Source organism: Lathyrus oleraceus, chromosome 7 (assembly GCF_024323335.1).
Source record: "Lathyrus oleraceus cultivar Zhongwan6 chromosome 7, CAAS_Psat_ZW6_1.0, whole genome shotgun sequence".
NCBI classification, from domain to species: domain Eukaryota; kingdom Viridiplantae; phylum Streptophyta; class Magnoliopsida; order Fabales; family Fabaceae; genus Lathyrus; species Lathyrus oleraceus.
The window spans coordinates 253,038,290-253,059,462 of NC_066585.1; the positions used below are offsets into that span (position 1 = coordinate 253,038,290).

Below are 21,173 nucleotides of genomic sequence, written 5' to 3' on the forward strand. Positions count from 1 at the left end.
TTGTGAAATAATATTTATATTTTAGATAAAATTGTGGAAAGAGTTTATAAGAGTTTAAACTGGTTTTTAAATTCAATTAGATTAATTGAATTGGTTAAAATAAACAATTCAATTTATTAACCATTTAAATGGTTTAAGTTTTTTATAGTTCAATTCAGTTCAGATTAGGTATTTGGATCAGTTAACCAAATTTTTGAACACCCCTAATATATATATATATATATGGTGTGAATATAGATGTTTTAATTTGTAAACTTATTGACTATCAAATTATCAATAACCTTAATAAGTTAGCTAAAATAAAGGTATCAGTTACTAAGTCAGCAACATATCATTAACTATGCCATGCTTAAATTGTGATTTGCTCCTCCCAAATCATAGTATAGTATAAACCGTATAAATTGGATTTCTTTCTACCACATAATGTATTTGACAAAATCACATTAAAGCAAAAGTAAGAATATTTTTCTGTCAAAACAAACCATGATTTGAAACTATATCCTAACATGACTCTAGCCATCAGAAAGTTTGAACTTTGAATATCTTCCTCATTTCTGGCTAAGTAACAACTATATGCCTAACAAGGGTTTTAAAGCCGATGGTAGGCTGTATTGTAAAAGTGTGATCGTCAGGGAATCCTTTCTTTGCATGAAGATATTGTTGACTAGACTGAACAATGAATAAATAAATTTGACAAAAGAGTTGAAGGGTTTCATGCATTAAATTCTGTACACGATGGTTAGAGTTGCAAGTGCGTTCTGTTTTAATCCTCTACCAAATTGGATCAGATTTCAGAGTAGAAGGTAAAAACGAAAGCCATTTTTCATTCACCAGGCCACTCTCAAAACCAGCAATGAACACATCACATTATACATCAGCAAGAATTATGGCACTTGACTAATCAAAGTGTATCAAACCATGAATCAAAATCATCTGCAACTTTTGACATGTTTTGGGATGGTGAAGAGGGCATACTGGGGTTGACAGTCTTTTCTTCTTGTGGCCTTGGTAAAACATTTGGCTTCATCAAAGTGGATGTTTCCTCTAGCAAGTCGTCAAGTGCATCATCTAGACTAGCAGTAATTGATGCAATTCTGGTTGAAACTGGTTCTTTAATTGAAGAGACTCCGAATGGAGCAGTAAATGAAGCATTGGACTTGGACTCATCAAGCGTATCTAGAAGCATATCCAGTTCTAATTCAGCAGCTGCCTCAAATGTTGTGTGTTTCCCTACTGTATATTTCAATGAATGTAAGTTAGTTTCTGCACTCTGCAACTCTTTATTTTTAACACAACTGCCAACATGCTGAAAATCAAAATTACCGTTGTTCACAGGAGTGAGAGTGTCATCGGACAAGGCAGATATATAAGCAGTATGGCTGCTACTACATGAACTAGATGATGTAAACTGATCTGCTGCAGAATCATCTAAGGTTAATTCTTTTGACACCCTCTTAGCTAGTTCATGGTCTACTGCAGTTTCCTGTTTGTCGGGTTCAGGTTCTTCATTGCTGCCTACTGCCAAGTCTTCCACACGCTGTAAAAACGACTACATTAATACAGCAAATATAAATTTGAAGACTACATTAAAAATAAAAATAAATCTATCCTCCAACTTATTAGGGACTTTACGGGGCAATTTATTGAATTTGTAAAATGGTTCTTAACTTAAAATTCCAAATGTCAACAGTTACATGCCACTCTTATTAGTATTAGTGCTCCATCGACATCATAGCTATTTCTACCCAGAAGGAAAGTGAAATATTTGACTTCATAAAACATGGTTGCTTTTACCATTATAGCCCTGCATGAACATAGTCATGCGTGCACCAATATCAACAGATAGAAGATCATATAGTCAGTCTTATAAAAGCACATATGGTCATGTTTCAGTATATAGATGACAGAGAAATGAGGTGTAATCAATATTTTAAAAACCGAGATCTATGCAAGATCGGGATGAGGTTAAAAGATCATAATTCAATGATCGTAACATGGATCGTATGACCCTACCTAAATTACAAATTATATATCTATATATGCATGAAAATCATATAGCTGAGAAAAATAGATCTCTAATCATAGCATCAAACTAAACTAAAAAAATAATAATCAAAAGAGATATTAAATTACAATTTGTGTGTGTAGTTTCATTATATTGTTATTATTATTTAGTTTTTTACATTAGTGTGTGTGTGTATGTGTAGTTTAGTTATATTGTTATTATTTAGTTTTTTACATTAGTGTGTGTGTAGTTTGGTAAGTGTTTTTTACATTAGTTAAATAAGATAAAATGGCAGTTAAAAAAACAAGGTGAATTGATGATACAAAGACTAGGTTTAACAAAAGAAAAAAGGGGGAAAAAACTTCAGGGTCCATTTGGAGCAATTCTTACTTAAACCCTAAATCCCAATTGAGGTGAAATTAACCAAACCAAGCTGTACGGTAGAGAAAAGATGAATGGTCAGAAGCAGAAAAAGGAAGGAGGATGCTGTGTCACAGGCGGCGAGAAGCAAAGGCGTGGTGTCACAAAGGCAGTTGTCAGGAGAGAATTGACATCCTTCGTAAATGGTTGCCGTTTGGGAACGATAAGGTCAAGAGAAGAGGAGAAGAAACATAGCAGAATTGAGAAGCCTCAAGAACCTTTCAAAAAAAGACCCAGATCCATTTTATTAAAAAAATAGGGCTTTTTTCTTCCAAATAACCAACCTAATTCAGCAAAACACTAAACAATTCAGCAAACAAGATTAGAGTTTTCTCCAATCCAATTCACATCGTACCACAGAAGCCTGGGTTTGAAACGTAAGATCGTGAAATCCTACACCTTCACTCATGATTCTGTTAGACTTGCAGTTATGGCCAGTTGCAGTTATGGGCGGTTATGAGAAGTTATTATGGTAATTATATTATTTAATTTTAGAAATAAATAGGGAAAGGATAGGAGAAACAGATTATGGTATAGTTATTGAATGGTTTTGGGTGGGAGAGAACAAGCTCTCTAATTCTTGGAAGGAGAGACCAAGCTCTCTAATTCTTGGAGGGAGAGACCAAGACTCTCGAATTTCTTGGAGGGAGAGACCAAGATTCTCGAATTTCTTGGATTAGTTTATGTGTGCACTATGTATTCACTATAGTGTTTGTAATTATGTGTCTATTGTAAACATATTCTGCCATAAATAAAAGTCAGTTTCTACCATTAATTTGTAATTTGGTACCGGTTTCTATAAGATTCTACATACACTAGGTGTACTACACTGATTTATCCCTTATCAACAGATAACTCCAATTCACAATTGTATTTTCATGTTACAGAGGAACAACGTTTCATATGTAGCGCTTTGTATCACAGATTGTACAAAAATGGTCTTTCAAACTAGAAAAACATTGAGGCTAAATTTGGTTTGCATAAATTATTCTGCACAAGTATTTTATTTCATCAAAAACAACAGTTACAAGTACAACAACCAAAACATTTTCCATTTAAACTAAGGGAAATGCTAGCAAGTGCCCTAAGAGCACTCTTTAAGGGCTTATAAGAGTAAGTTTTTTTTAAAGAATAACTTCTTTATTTGGAATCCTTAAAGAGTGTCCTTAGGACAGTCATTAGCAAGACCATTAAACTAATAATAATAATAACTAAAATGCTGCAATGTTTTTACTTCTGTTTACAGAATTCAAAAACTTGTACAAGAAAAATGAATAAAATGAAATGTTTTTGTAATTATTCGTGAAAGTAGTCAAAACATTTGCAAAGAAAAGGCATATTAGAATTCTAAACTTCCCATGTGTAGGGAAACACCAGAGCACAAAACATACTTAAGTGGACCTGAGTAAATCTTTCTATTGCTCTAATTTAGTTATCATTTGTGTCGGTGTGTATTATAACACCGTATGGTTTCAATCAGATAATAGAAATAAACTCTTAGGTAAACAAAACATGAAGGAAAAAATCTCTGTGGTGCAAGCAGATAAAAATTGGAAGACAAAATTAAGAAAAGATGAGGAATGTAAAAAAGAAATATTATGAAATACGAGTAAGATTTAACTTGAATGTAAAGAGATTTGCGAAGAAGAAGAAGACACATAATTTTCAAGATCAATTTAGAGGATAGACATACCAACTCAGAGGGCAACAGGTCAGGCTCAATGAATAATCTCTTAGATAAGTCAACTTTTGCAAGCTTTTGAGCAATAGCATGCAAATTCAAGGAAATCAACGATGCCTGCATCTGCATGAAAACCCATTTTATGGTAAGGAAAAATATAACAAAGTTGGAATATAACTCGTTAGAAACCAGAATCTCTACATCATTAATTAGCAAGAGAACGGAACATATATGGATAAAAGTATTATGGTAAAAATTACAGAAATATATTATGCCACATCATTATCTTCCTCTTACTTTTCCTCATATAGACTCTCCACGGTACACCATGGGATTATACTACTAACCTTTAGATCCAAGGTTATCAGAATCGAGATCTTGCATAAGATCGGGAGGCGGACAACAAGATCGTAACTAAAATCAGAAGATCCTACCCAATTAATAGGATCGAGATGGGGTAACAAGGTTCTACCAAAGCATAAGTTCACATCTTAAACATAAAACCACCATGTCTCAAATCTTAAACATAAAACAACTTAGTCCACAAAACAAAATAAAAGACTAAAAATAAAATATTTAATACTAAATATTATTAAATAGTGCGTAAGTCCACAAGTGCCCCAATAATCTAAATCATCCCCCTAATATAAACTCGTTCATCTTCATTAATCTCATCGCCTCTTCCATCATCATCAATAGAAGCAACATGTCCTCCATCATCATTTCCTCCTTCATCGTCACTTTCTATTGCTCTAGTTTCATCAAATTCATCAAAAGGTGCAACTAATTTAGCACTAGTAACACCAGTTTAATCAATATACATCAAATCTTCATATAGATCAACCACATTTACATGGCTAACACATGCCTTTTAACCTTCTTCTTGGTCAGTCTTGTATTTATCATCACATACACAAGATCGTTCAGTCTTTTGATTCAACCAATTTCTTTTCTTGCTATAGACCTAAAGAGATGAATTATTAAATTGTAATGCATAACACATATTAGTTATAAAAAATTATATTTGATGAATTTCAAAACATATCATCTCAAATGCACTTCAATTCCTCTCACAACTAGAGGAACCATAACAAATCGCGAATAACAAATTTTTGCAACTTTGGGTGTGTATCCACCGTATGAATGTTGAGCTTGACTTACAGTTTTTCTGGCTCTTAGAGAAGTTGTAGTGCCTTTGAGATGATATGTTTTTAAATTCATCATATATAATTTTTATAGTTACTATGTGTTATACATTTAAATTTAATATTTTATCTCTTTACGTCCATACCAAAAACAGGAAATTCATTGAAGCAAAAGACTACGAATCATCTTGTGTATGATATGGTATACAAGATTAACTTAGAAGAAGGTTGAAAGAAAAAAACGAGATCTAACCATGATGATGATTGGTGGTATGTAGGTGAGGAAGAAAATGCAAGTGTTAGCCATGTAAACATGATTAATCTAGATGAAGAATCGATGCATATTGATCAAAGTGACTGTACTAGTGCTAATTCAGCTGCAATTTTAGATGAAATTGATGTCTCTAAAGCTATAGAAAGTGATAATGAAGGAGGACATGTTGCTTATGTGGATGGATGAGATTAATGATGATGAAATAGTTGATCTCTATTCTAACAAGCCGCCAGCTTGAAAGTCAAAGATGCTAATTCATCAACAAAGTAATCACAATCTCAAACAAATGTAGTGGTTTCTAAAATAGTGAGTAGGGTAATGTAGTTGCTAAAGTTGCCGAGGCATGGAGGTGTCTGAGAGAGAGTTTGACCAAATTTAGCACAATCCTCCGCCACCTGAGGGTTATTGGTATTGGAAAGGAGTATCTGTTTTTCTAACCAAAAAAGTGCTTCCTAATATTATTACGGCTTACTAAATATATTAACTACACAATTTATTAGGTGACAACTATTGGAAAGTAAATAGCCACAAGCCTCACAGATTGACAATATCTATTGATTTATTAAAGATACTTATGTTCTAAGAAGCACTCAGTACTAGTTCTAGTAGTATGCTTAAAACCATACACGACGATAACTATCTCTACCACATTCAAAAGGAATTGGTAAACATGTGTGATCTTATCATATTATCATATAATCATATCAATACTAGTTAATGAAATAAACAAATTACCTCCTGATTTCCAATAGTCTTATCCTGTACAACAAAATTATCATCTCCATCCCATGATACAATGCCTTCTCCTCTAACTGAAAGTATAGAGCTTAATCCCACACCAAACTCCCCTGCAAAAAATAATCTCAACAACATCAATCCTAAAAAAAAGTATCACTGACGAATTAATTGATCACAAATTCTCAATTACCATCATAATCCAACATTAATCACACAAATCACAGTGGTGCTAATGAAAGATAATTAACAGTGAATCAAACAATAAACACATACAAGGAAGAAGTTCGTTGAAGTCGTCGAGGGTTTTATCTGCATGAGACTGAGCCTCAGCAACAAGATGGCGAAAATCAGCGCCCTTACTTCTGGGGACAACAACATCTAGGGTTTTGCTTGAACTTTCAGGAACAGAATCCGAATCCTCTTCTTCATATCGGTCCCAATTTCCGGGAAGTAAAGAAGAGCCCTGAGAACGAGAGCGATTGGTTTTCTTCTCACCTACTTGTTGCTTTGCAAATGGCTCTTTTGTGTCGTCGTTTTGGTTTGGGACTGAAGAAGAAACCGAAGATTGTGATTGAACTTTGAGCTTCTGATTTCCGTGATACTTTTTGTTGTGTTGTCGTGTGTGATTTCGCTTTGATTTTGCTAAAGATTTTACGTCCATTGATGAATTTCGATAAAGGTGTTTGGGATTTGTTTGATTGTGATAGCTTGAAGCTTTATCGGAATTGAATTGAACTGAGTTAGGTTACACAGAGGGCGAGAATTTAAAGGTTGCCGCGGGAGTTCGAACGCTGTCGTTTTGCTGTGCTTTCAGTTTCAAAAACTGGGCTTTCACCGTATGTATTTGTTTAAAGGGTTATTCTTCCCCAATACTCACTCCACCTTATGCAATTCTAAAAATAACATTTAACTCCAATTTTAATATTCAATATATTTAAAACACTGGGTATTGAAATTTGGATGTGTCTAACCATATTGAAATTAATAGTACACAATTTTAAAATTGATTTAGATTCCAAAATTCAGATTTAATTCGGAGATTGAAATCTGGACCATTTTTGTTTATTAAACTAATTAAGGATCAATATATACCTGAGGTACTAGATATAATGGTGACTTATACGAGAGTTGGCTCGTAAAAAAATTAAGCAAGAATTAGATGACATCTTTGGATGTCATGTTAGATTTTCATTCTTAGTGGATCTATATGAGCACCACTTGGTTGCAGCTATGGAGGCTGGTGGTGATGATGCACAAGTTGCATACCACAGAGCGTGTACATTGAGGTCATGCCTCTTAGTTTTGATTGACACGTACATTTTTGTGGACAAATGTGTGATTTATGTTGATGTTATTTATCTCAGATATTTTATCAACCGGAAACAATTATCTATTTATGATATTTTTCCACATTGATATTAAGGTCATAATACCTACTGAAGCTACGTAAAATATACCTGAGCGCATCACACGCTCAAAAATACAACAGAGTCATCATCGAACTTTATTTATTCTCGAATGAAAGAGAAAACATCGATAAAACCCGGGAGATGAGAAAAGGGCGAGGAAGTTGGTTATGCAAGGGGGAGGTATTAACATCCATCACATCCGTTGTACTCAACTTAAACCGTTTTGAATGTTCTTTGCAAGAATGGGTGTTACTATCTAAAGATTACTCGCGAAAGGATGAAAGGTTAATGATTAGTGTGAAAACGGAAGTAATAAATAGTTGTGCTCGCCAAGGCTTCGAACCCTTGTGCCTACGTATCCTCAATTGTGCAATAAGGAAATTAGAGCTTTGTAGTTCGTTGAACTAAGACGGGTGTGTTAGTTGTTTTTAATGAACATTATTAACGTTCGCATTCTACTGTCAACTTGCTTGTATGCTCGGGCACGGGAGACTTAAGCGTCTGTTTGTTTGCGATAAAATGGATGTACTCGAATTTCACTCTAGTAGTTAAACATTGTTTGCCCACACATGGAGGCTTAAGCTTCGTTCACGGTAGAACGAAAGTAACACGTCCTTTCTGAAAAAGTTTTAAACTGAAAACGAAGCTCAAAGGAAAAACTGAGTTTGATGAGGTGAGTTTGTTTATATTCTGAAAAAGGAAGTCTTGATTTAAATCATACTAAAGTCTATGAATGGAGATGAATACAGTGAGCAACTGGGTCACTCGTCTCGTACCCAAAGATATTCAAAATGAGGATAGGAATTCTCCACTCTCACCCTTCTGCATTGCCTAAGGCTCGTAGCGAACAATTCTAATCGTATTGTTAATTATTTTTTGAGTTTATTTACAAAATGGTTTTGGTTTTATTGAGAAAGAAACAAAAGGGAATTCTCCACTCTCACCCCTTCTCCATTGATTAAGGCTCATGGCACACAATTTGACTTATGATTAATAAATGTTGAATCCACCTTTGTTGTGCTTGATCAGTAGTCTAGTCTGCCTTGTACTGACTTGAATTGAATTCTTGAATCTTGAGGTCTTGTACAGATCTTGAGATCCAGTATATCCAGTACATCTTGAACACAAGGGACTTGCCTTATTAAGTGATCAAGGGTGTTTTAATCACTTGACTAAGATTGGGGAATTGAGCACAATCAAAGGATTTAATTGATCAAAGCAAACTTTTATCAACTAAATCAATTGGGGGAAAATTAGTTGATAATTTATGCACAAAGGAGATAAGGACTTGAAAACCCTAGGGATCAATCAGGTTAATAACCTAGCTTAATTCTAAATTGCGCAAGCAACTAAATAACTAAATTTCAAATTCAAGTACATAACCGAAATTGACAAGAGCTAATTTCATTAACTGAATCTTCAATGAAAAGTATCTAACATCATCCAATTCTTAGCCACAATGCAAATAATAGTTAACATTTAGTTAATTTTTAGTTCAAGCATCATAATCAATTTTCATCCTAATTTACCTTAACATGACTAAACTGACAGAAACACCAACTATTTCACTTGCTAACTAATTAAATCAAGATAAATCAACATTATAGAAGACTTTAACTAACTCAATTCAAGGACCCAATTAACATAACATAGTTTTTAATCGGCAAAAATCCAATTTAATTGAAGTTACAACAAACTAACTAACTCAACAAACTAAACTGAACTCATAACAGATTTTAACTAGTTTCTAACAGAGTTTCTAGCATTTAACCAACTTACATTGTGAAGATTAACAGAATTTAATTACCCAACATTTTCTAAGTTCCTGACTGGAGATGCCCTAACCGGTTACAAGCTCAGGCGCTTATATAATCATTCATCACTCTCATATTCAAGGGGAGATTTGACCAATCTTCAATCATTACACTCATCACTCACCATACAATCACCTCTTAAAATCCTCTCCCTTTCAATCTCTCTGCAACTATCAAGCATACTCCACACACTCACAATCACAATCAACAATCACAGAGCAATAACAGGATCCTACGGGCTAGGTCTTTGAAGAAGTAGAAGAAGAAGAAACTATTATGAATAGAGCTAAGGAGTTCAAATCTATCTGGAGCATTTTCCTCTTATATTTACACTTTCATACTCAATTCCAGATTTTTCAACATCTCCCAAGACGAATCTCGATACTGCAGGTTGGTGACACACCTCCTCTTCCTCCATTTTCTCTATCTTTGAACTTCATATTCTTCAACACATCAACAATACACTTACTGTTTGGATCAAACAATACGTTCTTTCGACTTCCATGCTTTTTTGGGGTTAATCACCTCACTGAACCATAATCTGTTGGCCACACCACTTATTGGTTATCGTCATACCTATTTTTCTCTATGGGCACACCACTTCTTGGTTATCGCCATACCTTTTTTTCTCTAGAGCCACACCACTTCTTGGTTACTGCCATACTCTTTTTCCTCTAGGGCCACACCATATATTGGTTACCGTCTGTCACACATCAAATTTTACCCCTATATTTCATAATCATTTGCATCCTAGACATCATTCATGCATAGCTAACCTCAAGATCAAGATATGCCTAGTTTTGTTTCATCTGTGAATTAATGTTTCCCTCAAATAGCTCAAAGGATTTATCAGTCAAAGTTTTGGGATGATCATCAATAAACCAAGTTCGCATACACTTAAGAGATCTCTCTCCATCAATAAATAAGTGTATTATGGCCTAATCACAAGTGCATTAAGCTTCACTTTTATTTGGCTCACCAATTAGGGCTTCTGAACGATATTCAATTTCATCTGAGAATTTTGATCAAGACATGATCTCAAGCCTTGAGACATGACTCAACACACTCAAGTACATCCTTAGAGCCCATCCATTATGTTCAATTGACTCAAGAGTTTGAATTCATTAATGATCAAGAAATTTAAATTCATTTGATACACAACCAATGCACTACAAAGTCAAACCTTTGACTTTTGAGATTTATGATCAAATATGAACTTCCCAAGTTAAATTTCATGAAGATATGTTTAATTGATGAATTTAATCAAGAAAATTCAAGATAATTGAGGTTACTTTCAAAAAGGGAAATCTTGAAGACATTGAAAAGTTCACCTGGTATCCAAATTTCATGTCAAAAGTGGCAAACTTCCCAAATCCATAACTTCTAATCCAAGCATCCATTTTGTTTTATCTAAAGTAAAAATGAAAGTTCTTGTTCCATACTTCAACTTTGTCGGTTGATTCCCTAAAAGTTCACGTATTTTGAGTTATGAGGTCATCAAGTTGGTGTCTCAAGTTGAAACACTTAGGAAATTTTCAAGTCAACTTTATTCCCTAAAAAATAATAAACTTTGGAGCTAGTTTTCATTATGATCTACTTTGATTCAGCAAGAACTCAAAACATGAAATTTTCAGAGCATGTCTTGGGCTTTCCAAAAAGTACAAGTAATTTTTTTCCCATGCATGAGCTATGAGTTTCGAAAATGGGAAGTTAGGGTTCCAAACTTGAATTTCAAGTCATCTTCATGATGAATTCTTAGAGGAAAACTATTTCAAATATCCAAATCCATTGATTGCAAGTCCTTTTGTGTACAAATATCTCCATAATCAGAAATTTATATAAGTCTTTGGTGCATAACACAAAGAATTGAGCCTTTATCCATTTCACCATGCCATTTTTGGAACATTTTGCATAAAGCTTGATATCCATTTGCGTAAAGGATCACTTTTGCCAACAACTCTTGCATTAAGCCTCTAAATTGTTTCCTATGATCACTCTTAACCTCTAAAGCTAGAATCAACCTCCTAGACTTCAGAAAAGCATGGCAAAGATCCTTGATTCACTCCACCTTTTCATCATGAAGCCAAGATGCATTTTTGTGCAAAATGAAACCAAACATCCAAACCAGCATTCAAATTGAACTAAGATCAATTTCTGCAAGTTACTTGATCCCTTTAGAGCTTATATAAATATAGGGACAAGACTCCGAACTCAAGACACCAAGAATTTCATCTAAAACTCCATTGTTGCAACTTCCAAACCTCAAACTTCCAAATTCCATTTCTGTTGAACATTCTTCAAACCAGCCATCTAAACACCTTCTAAACATCAAATAGAAGTTTTTCAAACCATTAAAACACCTCAATTCACCCCAAAGCTCAGAGAAACTCATAGTGGCAGTTTGAAACTCCATAAAAGCTTCAAAGTCTCTTTTTTTTTCAAAAATCCCTTCTCCTTGCAATTTCTTTGCAAACCAACCATCCAAACAACTTCCATACATCCATTAGAACTTAACCAATACAAAGATTCATCACTGTAACACCTCCATCATCATTTTCCAACTCTCACTTTACACACTTGCAAGTTGAGTTGGTCAGAAGAATCCAGGGGTTCTCAAGCACAAGTGAGCATTCAAACGGCTTCCCTAGGGTCCAAGCAAGGTCACCGGATCATTAGTTCTCATATTTAACTAGTAGAAGAGGCATTGGACCTTCTCCAATAGGTAAGGTTTCTACAAATTCGAATTCCTATATTCATGCATCATTTTTGAACATTTCTGGATACCACAATGCTTGTTTGGATGTGAGGAATGAAAGCCCTAACATTTTGGGCATTGATTGTTGTTCATAGATATTTAATTTCATTTTGAATTTTTAGGGTTCTTTTGGTTTTGATTTAAATTTGTGAGATACAATTTAAATAAATTAATGATAAGCCCATGTTTGAATTCCTGGTAAAAGTCTAAGAAACTTTCATGTTTACTTCATTGCATTTGGTTGAGAAATTAGCAAGTTGAGTTTTGGGCATGCAAGTGTGGTCGTGAGATTAAAGAAGATGATGATGGCGCCATTTTCAAATTTCTGGAACTTGATTTATTACTTATTTAATTATTTTCAAATAAATTAGTAGATATATAACCACCCCAGTGGCTGAAGCATGCATGTTAAGCCTTTGTGTGTGCCAAAGGTTTGGGGTTTGAATCCCCCTTGCCCCAGACCCATTTTATTCATTTTATTTTTTTGCCTATTTATTTTTGTTGTTTTTCATAACTTCAAAGGCTCATAACTTAATGATCCCTAAGCCTTTTTGAGCCACTCTTTTTGCTATGTGTTCATAATTTTGTCTATTTTATGATGGTGAAAAGAAATTCCAGAATTGATTTATTTTCACATACTTATGCTTGTCCAAAGTTGGTACCTTTTTAGGAGTGTTTTAGGGTTTCATATGACCTTCTTTGGTTATTAATTTAAATTTTCTTGATCACCATGACTTGTATGAATGTTGTGCATCATATTGTTAATATATGCCTCTTGGTTTTTGACCTAGTTTTGACATACTTTAATGTATGTTTACATGTTTATGTACTTTGAACTTTGTTACTATGCCATTAACTTTTGTGTGTTTAATTTGCCATTCATCCATGATTCGTATGTTTTTCTTTCATGTCTTGTTGAACCTTTGTATGCATGTATGCCCTTGTGTTTGTCTTTGTTTATGTGTTTGAAAATGCTTTAAACTTGTGATAATATGTCTTTGTATGACTTGTATGCTTACATGTTCAAATCTTTTGTATGATGTTGAACCTTTGATTGTGATCATATTAAACCTTAACATGCATGTCTTGAATACCTTAACTTGTTTTCATGATTAAGTTGATGTTATGTCTAAACCATGTCTTACTTCGTGCATATACATGTTTATTCATACTTATTATGACATCCATATACATGTTCATGCAATGTTATGTCATTCATATTTATTTCTTCATGATGATATATCCATGTCATTCATATTCATGTTAACTTTATACATCTTTGATTGATGTTGTTTTATCTTTGTTCATCTTCATATCTTGTACATATGTGTTTACATACCATGCTTGATATTGTTATGATCATGCTTCCATATCTTTGTATTTATGTCATGTATGAACATCTTCTTCATTTGTTTATCTTTGTAGACTTCATGCTTGAACATCTTCTTTATCATGTGTTTACCTTTGTAGATGTCATGCTTGAACATCTTCTTCATCCTTATTTATGCTTGTTGATGTCATGCTTGAACATCTTCTTTACCACTTGCTTATCTTTGTAGATGTCATGCTTGAACATCTTCTTTATCATGTGTTTACCTTTGTGGATGTCATGCTTGAACATATTCTTCATCCTTGTTTGTCCTTGTTGATGTAATGCTTGAATATCTTCCTTACCATTTGTTTATCTTTGTTGATGTCATGCTTGAACATCTTATTTATCATGTGCTTATCTTTGATGATGTCATGCTTGAACATCTTCTTCATTTTATTATTTTGTGGATGTCATGCTTGAACATATTTGTTTACCTTTAATGTCATGCTTGAACATCTTCTTTATCCTGTGCTTATCTTTGTTGATGTCATGCTTGAACATCTTCTTCATTTACTTAACTTTGTGGATGCCATGCTTAAACATCTTTCTTTACCATTTGCTTACCTTTGATGTCATGCTTGAACATATTTATTTATCATTTTCTTACCTTTGTGGATGTCATGCTTGAACATCTTGATTATCTTTTATTTATCTTTTTTACCAAATCCAAGGGAAAGAACTCTTTATTGACTTAATGTTATAGGTAGTTTAACAATCCTTAGTCCCCTTTTGAACTTGTTAGAGTCATTTTCACTTTCAACTTAGATTTAAGTAAGAGTTTGTAACTCTTGTAAGTGTTTTTGTTATGAACACTTACTCCCCCCTTTGGAACCTTGATCACTATCAAGTGTCCTTTCACATTTAGTTAGGTGAACTACGGTTGTTCTAATTCCATCCTTATAAGGATACGTAGGCACATGACCGCGAAGTTTTTGGGAGAAAACTTAATAAAACCTTTAGGTCCTTCCTAGTAAAACATTTCCAAACAATAAAAACAAACAATAACATAACACCAATACTTTTAAAAGGTTCCTATAGGATACTATAGATACTTAGGATGGTAATACCTTCCCTTAATATAACCAACCCCCGAACCTTAGATCTCTTCGCATTGTTTTTACATTTCATAATTAGGGTTTTGTTCTATCTTTTCCCTTTCCCTTGGATAATTTAAAGTTTGATGGTGAACATTCAATATTTTATGATTCAAGTTAATACAATAGCTTGATATCCGATTCTCACTGCGACAGAAATGGCGACGTCACTAGGGATAGCGTTGTAAGAGAGTTAAGCCTATTTTGGTTACATTTGTGTTATTATTATTAGTTGTTTGCCTTGTTTGTTTGGATTCTTTGCTTTGGGTGATCCATTGTATGGTGAGGTAAGTCCTAACTTGGACTTGAGTGTACATAAATAAGATAGGATGTGGTATAGCCAAGAAGGCTTATAGGGAGTTTAATCCCGAACAAGTTGACTTGAGAATCCACCACTCATGTGGAAGTTCCCTTTACAATTAGTATTCTTGATCAAGCAATTGTGAAAACACATACTATATTGATTTGGGTAACCTGAGAAGCTGAGGGCCTTAGTAACCCCTTTACCCCACATGGCCTTTAGGATGTAATGTGATGACTATGAGGGTGTAACTCTGAAATAGTTGATACGCGATACTACACTCAAATGAGATTCTCTTGAGAATATTATTAATTCTCGAGTAATTGGCGTGTTGATAATATCCGAAAGATGGGTTAATGATTTTTGGGAACCTTTGTAGAACTCATTGTACAAGTGCAAAATAAACCAATAGTACATACCTATTTAGGATGGTTAGACCCATGGCCTCATGCTCGTGACGTCGAACCTTTGAACCCTATTTGTGTGTGACCCTTGTTTGTGTGTTTGCATATTCACGCATTCGTGCATCATAAACATCATTTTTCTAACAAAGTTTTCAAGGAACTTATGGACTTTTGTTGCAAACATTAGGTTTATCATGGATTTTGGAAGGAAAAAGACTCAAAAGTACACTTTCAAGAGTCCTAAGTTAGAAGACCTAAGGAGATTGGGATCTTTGATTGTTGACACTGAAGCTTTCAGCAAAAGATATGGACATTTTCTATCTCTTTTGAAGATCAACATGGAACATGAACTTGTTTCTACTTTGATTCAGTTTTATGATCTCGTGTATCACTGTTTCACTTTCCCCGACTATTAGCTTATGCCAACACTTGAAGAATACTCTCATTTTCTTGATGTGCCTATTTCTAGTCAAGCTCCATTTTCTGGTTTGGAGGAAGATCCCAAAGATCAAGACATTGCAAAGGCCACTCACTTGAAGATGTCAGAGATCGGGTATCACATGACCACAAAAGGAAAAATGCTTGGTTTGACAGCTAAGTCTCTAATGAACAAAGCTCAGTATTTTGCTAGAATAAGGAGTGTGGATGCGTTTGAGACTATTTTTGCTCTACTTATCTATGGATTATTCCTCTTTCCTAGTTTTGATGACTTTGTTGCCATGGATGCCATCAAGATCTTCTTAATAGGAATCACGTTCCTACTTTGCTTGTTGATGCCTATCATTCTGTTCATCTGAGGAATTCTTATAACGGATGAATGATTACATGTTGCATGCCTATGTTGTACAAGTGGCTTATTTCTCACTTGCCTAGTCTCATGCTTTTTGGGATCTTAAGGATGGTCTTTTATGGTCACAGAAGATTATGTCGCTCACACATTCAGACATTGTTTGGTATAGTCGTGACTATGATGGAGTTAGTATCATTGATAGTTGTGCATGGTTTTCTAATGCACCTCTTCTTGGTACAAAAGGAGGCATTAGTTACAACCCAATCCTAACTCGTCATCAACTCGGTTATCCAATGAAAGATAAGCCAAAGAATATTCACTTGGAGGGTTTGTTCTTTAAGGAAGGTGAAGATTGCAAAGCGCTCAAAGAGAAGATTGTGCACGCTTGGCGCCATGTTCATAAGCTAGAAAAGAGAGTTTTAGGGAAGACAAATTATGTCTCCTTAGAACCTTATCTTAAATGGGTGCAAGATAGGGCCATCAGCTTGAAAATGCCTTATCCTCGCCAAGAGCCTTTGCCTTTAGCTGGCAAAGGACCTACCTATATCTTCATGACTGATGCAAAGAAGTTGAAGATTGCTTTGACCAAAGCGCATCGAGAAATGGAAGCTTGGAAGAACAGGTATCAAGTCATCAACAATGAGGATGAAGAACTTCAAAGGCGGTTGAAGATGAAGAAGAGATTTCCAACAAGAAAAGGAAGGTGCAAGAGGATTTATTTTCCTCTGGTGTTCAGTCAGATATTCCTTGGAAGTTGATCATGGACAAGCTTATGCTCGAGAAGGCTGAGATGGAAGAACAAATTAAGAAGCTCGACTTAAGTCTACTAAGGGAATGTTTTAGGAATTTCTTTATCTTTTATTTAGCTTTGTTTAGAACTTTTGAAAGTGTACTAAAACTTTGTAACTCTCTTTGATTAATGAAATGAGTTTCTTTTGGCCATTATTATTTGCTTTTTGATGGTTGAAATTATCTCTTGAGTTCCTTGAAACTTTTAAAATTTTCATTTTCATTGCATTCATGCATATGTCATCACACTTGCATTTTTTCTCAAAATAAAAACTCATTCCCGTCATCTCCTCTCCAGTTTCCACACTGAGTCCCTCACACCAGTACAACACCAGAGCTCAAGCCCAACGTAGAATGGCCGAATAAGAGCAAGAGATGGGAAGAGCCAATGAAGAGCTTACAAATCTACGTTAGAATATAGGTCAAATCATGGAGATGTTGCAAGTAAAACGTGTAAAGATGGATACTCAACCCACAATTGTTTCTGAGATCATCAATCCGGTGATTAATCCTTAGCCATCAGTTACTACTCCAGCAACTTGGCCTCCCTTTGGTCTTCCTCATGGTTTTGTTCCTCCTCCTCAGAGATAATCTACTCGGCACACAGTTCCACTAACTACTGAAGTTAATCAAGTGATTCCCACTTTTGCACCACTGTCGTGCACACTCGAGTTCAACCGTACTTCGATGATCATCAACAAGTGTATGATATACCCGATATGTCTGAAGAAGGTGATGAAAGACATGAAAATCTGAGAGAACATGTTGAAACTATTTAGAAAAGGCTGAGAGCAATGGAAGGTGATCAGATCTTTGGTGTTGCTGCAGAGAAATATGCCTTGTGTCTGGATTGGTGATTCCTGAAAAATTCAAGACACCCAACTTTAATCAATATGAAGGAGCTACTTGTCCCAAAAGTCATCTTGTCATGTACTATAGAAAGATGACAACTCACGTGGACAATGACAAACTTATGATCAACTATTTCCAAGATAATTTGAAATGTGCCTTTTCCAAATGGTACTTGACCCTTGATCAGACTCGCATCCATTGTTTCCAAGATCTATCTGATGCTTTCATCAAACAATACAAGTACAACATGTATCTAGCTCCTGATAGAAGGCAATTGTTGAGCATCTCCCCAAAAGATTATGAATCCTTTAAAGAGTATGGACAAAGGTGGAGAGAGACTGCATCTCAAGTGGGACCTCCATTAATTGAAAAAGAATTGGCATATTGGTTCGTCGACACAGTGTGACCAAATTTTTTTGAAAGGATTGTAGGAAGCGTGACCACAAGTTTTTCTGACTTGGTGGCCGTGGGTGTCAAAGTGGAACTTGGCTTAAAATGGCAACATGATTAATGCAACTAGTAATTTCAACAACAACAACAATACCAAGAAATTCTCTAGCAGTTTCAATAAGAAAAAGGAAGGAGAAACAAATGTAGTGATGGGTAGTAGAAGAAAGAATCAGTCTTGGAAAAAGCAATAATCTTTGGCTCGACAACAGTATGTTCAACAACCACAGTTTGCTCAACAGCCGTATGTAGATGCTATTACACTAACTTTTAATCAACAAGTCCCAATGTATCAGTCGACTCAAGCAGTTATGATCTTTCAAACAACACCCTACGCTACAACTTATCAACAAGCGCCCAATGCTCCAGCTTATTAACAAAGGACTCCAGCTACGCACCAAAATGCTCCATTTCAAAAAAGAAGACATGGTGGGAAACCTCCAATTCCGCAGCTTCTTATGTCTTACACTGAATTATACTCGTCATTAATGAAGAAAGGGTTAGTTGTTCTAAGACTTTTGGGACCTCTACCAGATCCTCTCCCACCATATTACAATCCCAATGCACATTGTCTGTTCCATGAAGGCGCCCCATGGCATGATTTGGAAGGTTGTTATGCCTTAAAGCATATTGTGAGGGAATTGATTGAGAAAAAGATTCTTTCATTTGGGGATACCGGTTCGAATGTCAAAAATAATCCTTTTTCCGCTCATGGGTCTGTAGATGATATTGATGATGAGCCTGATGAAAGTATGATTTTTGATGCAACAAAAATCAAGACCCCGCTAAGATATTTTCATGCAAACTTAGTGGAGGCAGGTTTGTTGAACAATTGCCACAAGAGTTGTGAAGAATGTATTGTTGGTCCTAAAGGATGTGAAATGGTCCGAAAGGATATTCAATAATTGATTAACCAAGGTCTGTTGCAAGTAAAAAATCGTATGAAAAAGGATGAGGTAGCAGTGATTGAACCCATCTTCAATCTATCTGATTCAAGTACTATAACACCAGTCTTTAACATGCCAGAGCCGGTATTCAACATTCCGGATTCTATTGTTGTTCAACCAATTTTGAACATTCCAGAATCAGTTGAACCGGTCTTCAATAGGCCTAAGCCAGTGGTTGTCCAAAGGCCTAGTCCTTTTCCTTTTTAGAATACTAAAGCAGTTTCTTGGAAGTATGATACGACTGTGGTTAACCAAAGGTCTGAGAAAGTAGGTCAAAAAGAAGTTCTAAAGATCGCAAGCACTGATATAGTAGGGGGAAGAAGAATGACCCGTAGTGGTCGCATTTATACCCCTCAGTTCAACTTGGCTCCGCCAATTCCACTGAAAGAAACCATCACCACTGTACTGATAAAGGCAAATGGGTGATCACAACTAATGAAGAAACTGAATTTCTGAGGATTATCAAGAAAAGTGATTACAAGATTATTGATCAGTTACATCAAACTCCTTCAAAGATACTCATTTTGTTTCTTCTCACGAGTTCTCCAAATCATAGGAGTGCCTTACAGAAATTGTCAACTTAGGCTCATGTCACTCACGACATTACTATTGATCAATTTGATTTGCCAACATTACATCATGCAACAATCTCAACTTCAGTAGATAAGATTTGTCGAAGGATGGCCAAGACCATAACCGTGCTTTACACATATCTGTGAAATGCCAAGAAGATACCCTAACAAGAGTCCTTGTGGACACTGACTCCTCTCTGAATGTTGTACCTAAGAGGACACTCGCTAAGTTGGCATATCAAGGGGCTGAGATGAGGCCAAACACATTAATTGTCAAGGCATTTGATGGATCGAGGAGGACCATCATAGGGGAAGTAGAGCTGCCAATCTTAATTGATCCACATGTGTTTGAAATTACTGGTTATGGACATCAATCCAAATTATAGTTGTTTGCTTGGAAGGTCGTGGATTCATGCCGCTGGGGCAATGATTTCCACCTTGCACCAAAAAAGGAAATTTGTTATTAATGATAAGCTGGTGATTGTGTCCGGAGAGGAAGATCTTATGGTAAGCCACCTCTCTTCAGTCAGTTACATTGAGGTTGATGAGGACGCTTTGGAAACTTCTTTCCAAGCTCTTGAAATAGCCAACGTTGTCCTTATGGAAGTCGAAGAACCAAAGGGGAAATGTATTCCATCTTTTACATCATGGAAGAAAGCAAGATCAACCATTGAGGAAGGAAGTCCCGAAGGTTAGGGAGATGTTATTGATATCAAAATAAAGTTGGATTGTTATCGGTTGAGTTACAAACCAACTAATGCCAAGAAGGGAGCATCAACCTCCATCAAAGAATGTCTGAAGACTATCCAATAAGTGTTTGTCAGCGTTGGATATCAAGTCAATGTTATTGATGAAGATCTTGAAGATGAAGATTTGAGCAACCTGGTGTACCGGTGTGATGTGGCTTTGAACAATTGGAAGGCGATTGAAATCCCATAGATGTTTCCTTTGTCAAAATAATTTGTTGTTTTCAAAAATCCATAGTTATACCCAAAGTTATAAGACTATTTTGTAAGACCACCTTTGCATTTTTAAGATTATATCAATGAAGACTGTCATACCCTAAATTTTGCCCCGCCTAAAGGCATTCATTTACATTTCAAGCATTTGTATTTATCAATTCGCATCCACTAATTGACATAAATTATTCCATTTTTTTAAAATTTTATTTCACTGACATTTATTTAATTTTCATTAGAATTTTTTCTATTTACCAATTCACATAAAAAACATGACCTTCATTCATAAGCATTCATAAATCATTCCATTTTTTTAATTTCATTTTAATGGCATTTATTTAATTTTCATTACAATTTTTTTGATTTACCAATTCACATAAAAAAACATGACCTTCATTCATAAGC

At 35.1% G+C, this 21,173-nt stretch overlaps 1 protein-coding gene across 1 annotated transcript; it reads right to left on the bottom strand.

Moving 5' to 3' along the window:
• Positions 1-665: 665 nt before the first annotated feature.
• Positions 666-7,147, bottom strand: LOC127105638 (protein ECERIFERUM 16). Its single transcript, XM_051042834.1, has 5 exons — positions 6,537-7,147; positions 6,261-6,373; positions 4,119-4,229; positions 1,324-1,537; positions 666-1,233 (listed from the first exon to the last, which is right to left on the bottom strand). The coding sequence occupies exons 1-5, from the start codon at positions 6,922-6,924 to the stop codon at positions 902-904; spliced, it is 1,158 nt and encodes a 385-aa protein (XP_050898791.1). The 5' UTR covers positions 6,925-7,147; the 3' UTR covers positions 666-901.
• Between the last annotated feature and the right edge of the window lie 14,026 nt (positions 7,148-21,173).